General features: G+C 45.5%; 1 protein-coding gene across 1 annotated transcript in view; it reads right to left on the bottom strand.

Moving 5' to 3' along the window:
• Window positions 1-4,565: 4,565 nt before the first annotated feature.
• Window positions 4,566-7,118, bottom strand: part of VIT (vitrin) — a 59,738-nt gene continuing 57,185 nt past the window's right edge. The window contains exons 17-18 of the mRNA XM_065401583.1: window positions 5,599-6,112; window positions 4,566-4,744 (exon numbers count right to left, since the gene is read on the bottom strand). Coding sequence (XP_065257655.1) covers window positions 4,566-4,744; window positions 5,599-6,112 — 693 coding nt within the window. The remainder of the gene's footprint in view (window positions 4,745-5,598; window positions 6,113-7,118) is intronic.

The raw sequence follows: 7,118 nt of genomic DNA, 5'->3' as shown, positions 1-7,118 counted from the left end.
AAGTGCAGCAACAATATTTGGATGTACAGTTTTTAAAATATTGTCTTAAATATGCAAGCTGTACTGCATACACCTTTATGGTTTTTTTATTGCAAAAGGTTTAGCAACTTCTTTACAAAAAAGCTCTTTAAGTAGCTCCAATGTGTTACAAAAGGAACTCTGCTTCCTTCACAAACAAATATACAAGAAAAAAAACTGTTTTTATGAAAAGTTTTACACATAACTTACTATCCCATGTTTTAACAAAATGTTCTTTGCAGGAGCTTTTCAGCAGATGACCTGTACTTTGGTTGCTGTCCAAGGTAAATGTTTTTTAACGTATAACAGGATATATTTTGCACTTGTTCTATAAACTGGATTCCCATTGATATCAGTGGTAATTCCACAATTGTAGAATAAGCACAAAAAAAAATCACTTTTGGGGATCTGACAATTTAAGGACCACTTCAAAGACTTAGGCAATGAAATTCTCATGACATTCAGTCACCACACAAAACAGTTGTTCAATAAGTTTATGGTTTTGTTTTTTTAAGGGGTTTACCTTGTTGCCTTTTGAAAAATAATCTTGCATGCTTGATATGGAGGATGGTCACTGAACTTTTTGTTACACATAAGTGAAGAGCATTTGAAAACCACCATGGTAAATGCTTATCAAGTCTGCTATTTTTTTAAGATTAAAATGTTCAAAGAAATGAAATATGTAGGGATCAGCAACCTTTGGCATGCGGTTTGTTTACCTGCCGCGTCCGCAGGTTCGGCCGATCGCGGCTCCCACTGGCTGCAGTTCACTGTTCCAGGCCAATGGGAGCTGCGGGAAGCAGCGCGGGCCGAGGGATGTGCTGGCCGCCACTTCCTGCAGCCCCCATTGGCCTGGAGCAGCGAACCGCAGCCAGTGGGAGCCGCGATCGGCCGAACCTGCGGACGCGGCAGGTAAACAAACTGGCCTGGCCTGCCAGGGTAAGCACCCTGGTGGACCGCGGGCCAAAGGTTGCCGATCCCTGCTTAACGCATGCAAATTGCCCTTATTGCTCCTAACTTCATATTCCTATGTTAGACCCCCTGTGTAAAACTGGTCTACTCAGGGTTTATGAAGGGTTTCAGAATTTGGGCCAGTGAGAGTTCAGAGTGCCTTGCAAGTGTGTGTGTTTTGCTGATGGAAGGCTGCAAAAATCTCATCAATGAAATAGCATTAGGCTGAGATAACTTGATAATCTCCTTGTTCTACTATCTGTATTGTGAAGTAATACATGCCTATAGGCAATCACTGCAGAGTGGCACAGATCCCTTCGCCTATGTCTCTGATGAAATGATTTCTTTTGGCTAATTAGGGTTGGAAGGATTGTATTTCTAATGATGTTTTTGAGTAGTAATTAATTTTAATGACATGTTTGCATTCAGATCCTGTTATTTATTCAGTGTAGTAGCTATGAGAATTGAGCCACAAAAAAATCATTTAATATTTCATCATTAATTTCTTACCCTTCCCTTTTTAACTATCCCCAAGCATTGTGGACTAGAAATTCCAATAGCCAGTGAAGTTCATGAACAGTCTCATTTCTCTCAAGTAACATTCAACTCTTCTCCCCTTTCCCTCCAGGAGCTGTGATAAATGATGAACGTATATTATCAAGTTTTAGTGGGTGAAAAAAATAGATGCTAGCTGACACCAACTAAAGCCCAAGTCTTTCAAGACTTCAATAATATATCACATCTGGCATCGTTTGCTGATGATTAGTTCCTCATTTAAGAAGGCAGAGTCATAATAGTATAATTGGCTTGGTCAAGCACAGTGCAATGCGTACTCTGTGAACCAACAGAGACAAAACCAACCCCAAATACTCCATCTACAGAGTCTCTCTCTACCATTGGGAAGTCCTGCTTTTGCCAATGTATAATACACAATAATACAGTCAGACTGTGTTTCTCTTAAATCCTTAACAAAACAACTCTAGAGCAGTCTTTTCTCTTCATGCTATTGATCTCCATCCATGCTTCAGGGTGAAACCTAAAAGAGGAATGGTTTGATGACAACGCAGTGGTTCTCAAACTTTTTTCATATTGTGTACCACTTAAGACGGAGGCCCTTCCAATGGTATCTCCTTCCTCAGCCCAGACCCTCCTTGCAGTAACTATTATGCTTGGACACCGACAATAGGACAATGTTAAGAGGACAAGATTCTAAATAAACTCCCTCTAACGCAATGGGTGGGGATTCTGGATTCCAGTTTTTCAATTTTGTATGTGCGTCAGCTGCTTCCTCTCCATGGATGCAGAACTCTATTAGGGTCAGTAAATGCCTGCAGACCCAGGGGCGGCTCTAGGCACCAGCAAAGCAAGCACGTGCTTGGGGCAGCCCATTTGCAGGGGCAGCAGGATCCAGCATGGGAGCTGAGAACCAACAGGGGGCCCAGGGAGCTGTAGTTTCTTGGTTAGCTCCCTGCCTATACAGCCAGCCCTGGAGCAGGGAAAGAACTACATTTCCCAGCATTCCCTTGGCCACTACCAACAGGAAAGAGGGGGAGGGAGTGAGGAAGCTGAGACCTCATGCTGCAGCCTGCTGTGAATGGAGAGCTGCGCTGTGAGTAGGGATACCGTATTTTAACATTCAAAAAATAGGACACTCCACGGGGAGGGAGGGTAGCCCCACCCTGCCACCATCCACTCCCTCCGACTGCCCCCCACAGAAACCCCAAGCCATCCAACCCCCCTGCTCCCTGTCCCCTGATCACCTGCTCCCCAGGACCCCACCCCCTATCTAAGCCCCACTGGTCCTTGTCCCCAACTGCCCCCTCCTGAAACCCCCCCCAACTTCCCCCCTAGGACCCCACCCCCTACCTGTCCCCTGACAAACCCCTGGGACTCCCATGCCTATCCAACTGCTGCCTGTCCCCTGACTGCCCCCCTGACCCATCTAACCCCCCCTTCTCCCTGCCCCTGACTGCCCCCCCAAACCTCCACCCCATCCAACCCCCCCGCTCCCTGTCCCTTGACTGCCCCCCCCAGAACCCCCTACCCCTTCTCCAATCCCCCAGCCCCCTTACCATGCCACTCAGACCAGCGTGTCTGGCTTTGCGCAGCACCAGACACGCTGCTGCATACATGCTGCCGTGCTCCCCTGCGGAGCTACAGGCCCTCCCCTCCCCCCAGCACCTGCCTTCCAGATTTGAACACCTCAAAATTCAGGAGTGCTCAAGCTCAGTTTGGGCAGCTGTTACTTCATTTCTCCCAAATCAAATATACTGATCTACTGTAACTTGCTGTAGAAAAAGTAGGATAAAATTGAGCAAGAAATGCTTCCCAGTGATTATTAGGACTGGAATTGATATTTTCAACAGCCATTGCCTTTTTGTTTGTTTAAAGGGAAGACGGTGATATTGCATTGGCAAATTCCCCATAGAAAGAAAGAGTGGAACAAAAGAATAATAAAGGCACCTCAACTTTTCCTCATTTATGTAGGACAGTCTTATAATATGCATCCAGATATCCTCCACTTTACTGAAATTTGTTCCACTTTACTGCAGTTCTGTAACCATGCGGGAACCAGTCCTGTCTGTGTTCTATGCACATCTAAAATTCCTGCTGAATGACCTGCCCTGGGAGCGAGTTACCAGTGACCCAGGGCTGCGGCGGAAGGAGGGTGCAGGTGGGGGGGGGGAGAGCCCAGGGCTGGGGCGGCAGGAGGTGTGTGTGGGGGGGGAGAGCCCAGGGCTGATGGGGTGCGGGTGGTGGGGGAGAGCCCAGGTTTGGGGCGGCAAGGAGCCCAGGGCTGGGATGGGGGGCAGCCAAAATTTTTTTTGCTTGGGGCAGCAAAAAACCTAGAGCTGGCCCTGTGCAGACCCCACTGCTCTAATCTATCCAGTTGCAGTTTGGCTCTTTCTCCTGTTTGTATCTATCAGCTTGAAATGATACCAAATGAAAACCTGTCAGAGAGAGACAAAACAGCTGTCCAAGGTTTTAAAAAAAAGTGTTCTGGGTGTTGTTGGAAAGCATCTCTGGAAACCCTGAGAGTCCTGGTCTGGACAACAACTAGCAGGAAGCATCACTGCTAGAAGACAGAGATGCTTCGCCACTCTGATAGCTGCAGCTTGGCCTCTACCCGGCAGTGTTCCACAGACCACCAGTGGTCCACAGACCACAGTTTGAGAAGCACTGTGACAGAGAATGTCTTTAAAGAGAGCTTCTGCAATACACAAAGGCCAAATGAAAATGTCCCTGGGATCTACACTGAAAAACCTTTTCAAACCTCTCTTCTGGAAACAAATTTTCAATCTACAAAGCTGAGTCACTTGATTTATCTTTTCAAGGGTTGTAACTGTCTTTGTCTATCCAACCAAGTCAGAGTTTTGAAGCCAGCAAAAAAGTTAAAATGAAAATGCCTGTCTACACGGAGCTTTATCATGCATAAGGAATAGAGCTGAAATCAGCTTTGTTAACTGAAAAATGCCAGAGAATAACTCTTCTAGTATTTCTTGGACTCATAGCTGGCATTACTTGTATAGCATTTTGTGTATCTTCTGCATGACACCCAGTGACTCAGCGTTAGTATAATGCTTTGCCTACTTTCATCAGTTCCGGGGCTGTGAATTAAACTCTGTACAAATGTTCTGGATGATCCTAGGAACGAATCTGTAGAGATGGTCAAATTCATCCACGAAGAAGGAATGCTCTTTATCCGGGTCTGTTGCAATGGATTCCAGTTCATCCTGGGCTGCCCAGGCAATTCCAACAGAATAAGCTATGACCCCTGAAAAGACAACCAGCGTTTAAAATGGCCAGGTGTGTTTTCAAAACAGTCACTGCATTGAAATTAATTTTAAAAAATCTGATCCCACAATAAATGCAATTGGGACATGTATGCCCAATGTTCAGGGCATAAAATGAAGGGACCAGACTCTGGGCTGTGGCTTCTGAGAGACATCATAGAAGGTGCAGCCAATGGGCTGCTCTTACGTACAGCAGGCTCTGAAACTGAGTGTTACAGCTAATTCCCCTCCCACCCTCAATACAATGCTTACACTAGGGTCTCTGAAAGGAGCCGCACAGAGCCACATACATCAGACCTATGTTGCTTCTGTGCCAGGAAAATTCTCCATGTCCCACTGCAGCTTATTTTACAGCCTCTATGTGAGCATCCAACAGGAATTGAACCATATGTACAGGCTGGAGTGTGGGGGGGCAGTGTCAGCCCTGAAGAATAAGTCTTGCCAATGGCAGAAAGGTGTCAAACAGTAGTAGGCTGTTGCCTGAAAGCCTGGCACAGAATGTGTTTGAACATCCTACACTGAAAGCAAAAGTGAGCTTCATACACACACTTCTTGTGTCTGTAGGCCTATAGAAACCCATTGAGCACTGCAGCGTGAGAGACATCCTGTCTGACAAATCTGACTACGCTATTTTCTTATGGACTTCCCATCTGTTTACTCACCCACCTTCATCTTGATTAGCTCTAACATGGCCATAGCTTAGTGTGGTGAGCTGCCCAAAAGTCCATCTACTGCCATACTGCAATGACCACTCTAACTGCCTTACCTCTATAAATGTTAAGCTACTGTATATAGGTGGAGTGGGCCACCGTAGCAGAAGATAGCACTAGTTTACCATTTTGATGAGCTGTCATGGCTGGCACTCGGACATCATCATAAGACCTGCCATCTGTGATGAGAATCATTATCTTCCTCTTGTTGGGTTTGGATTTGCTGAAGAGCTGTTCAGAGGCATAGTTGATGGCTGCTCCAGTGCTGGTCCCTCCACTCCAGTAGTTGATTCGCTTAATAGCATTCAGGACATCTTGCTTAGTGCTGTGTTTGTCAAATCCAAACTCTAGCCTCTGCTCATAGGTGTACTGCACAGCTCCAATACGGGTGTCGGTGTCTGAAATCTCAAACTCTTTGCTTATGTTGGCTACAAATTGGAGGACAGTGCGGAAATTGCCAGTGCCAACGCTGCTGGAACCATCAATTACAATGCCAATGTCAGCTGAATTTAGACACGTCTTGCTGCAAGCCAGCCGATCAGTATCGCAGACCCGCTTCACCAAGGTCTGGACTACCTTGCGTAGGTTGAACCAGCTTGGCACGTTAATGGAATAGAAGCCATTTGTTCTGCATACAGCCTGCAGAGAGATGCAAATACAAAAGTAAAAAGGCACTTATTGGGCATAATGTGGATTGAGTTTAATTACACAATCAAATTCTGCTGCCTTCCTGAGAAAAATCTAAAAGTTATGTAAAGTGTGTTCAACTAAAGAACTGGACATCCTGCCCCGGCATTTATAAAATATGTGATGGAGCGGTCAGTGTTAACTGTCAGAAAAATTCAATATGAAATTCCACCACCCTCTGAATTTGGTTTTGTACACCGGTTATGTCAGAGTTAGGCCAAGTGTCAAAACTACAAATTCATTTTCAAATATCTTTGTTCATTTAGTTCAGACTTATACTCTGTACAAAGTGGCCTTCTTTGGGAGTTCCTTGTTTGACTGGCAGTGGCTCCAGATCACATCCCCTCCAGTTAAAAGTAAAAAGATGAGGTTTTGTCCACCTGTCAGTCCTGCACATTCGACATGGTACCTTAGAGTCAAGCTGGGTTCTTTCTGGCTCATGCCATCCCAACCAGAAATCAGGATCATGAAACAGAAATGTGGCAAAAAAAAATGTTGGTGATGCATAAACTAAAGGAGAATCCAACATGGTTGTGTTGGCTCCCCAGTGCAGTGGAAGCAAAATTTCTTAAATTTTTACAGCTTGGTCAGTAAATTAAGCAGTTATGACTCTGAATGCACATAGGGAGTAGGTGGGGGGAAGCTCTTCCAGACCTAACGAGGAGTTGGGAACTTGTGGTGAGGGAATGGATTTCTGGCAGGGTGGGTGGGCGCAGGGAGAGAGGAGGAGGAGGAGGAGGATGGAATGTGGAGTATGTTGTAGGTAGGAGAGGTAGATTCAGAATTGTTTTAAAATGTAAAATCTTTAAGATGTTAATGTTCCAACTAACTTGTTGAGAGCGTTTGATGAGCCAGATTGTGTCTGCTCTTCATCATTCACCTGAAAGGAGGGTTCAACTGTTTCTGTAGTAGTGTCCTCCCTGCTACATTTGGTGTCAGCAAATCAATCTCACAACAG

The sequence above is a fragment of the Emys orbicularis genome, chromosome 3 (genome assembly GCF_028017835.1).
Source record: "Emys orbicularis isolate rEmyOrb1 chromosome 3, rEmyOrb1.hap1, whole genome shotgun sequence".
Classification (NCBI taxonomy): Eukaryota; Metazoa; Chordata; order Testudines; family Emydidae; genus Emys; species Emys orbicularis.
The sequence above is the reverse complement of the archived record's forward strand: the minus strand, read 5'-3'. Positions and strand labels throughout refer to the sequence as shown.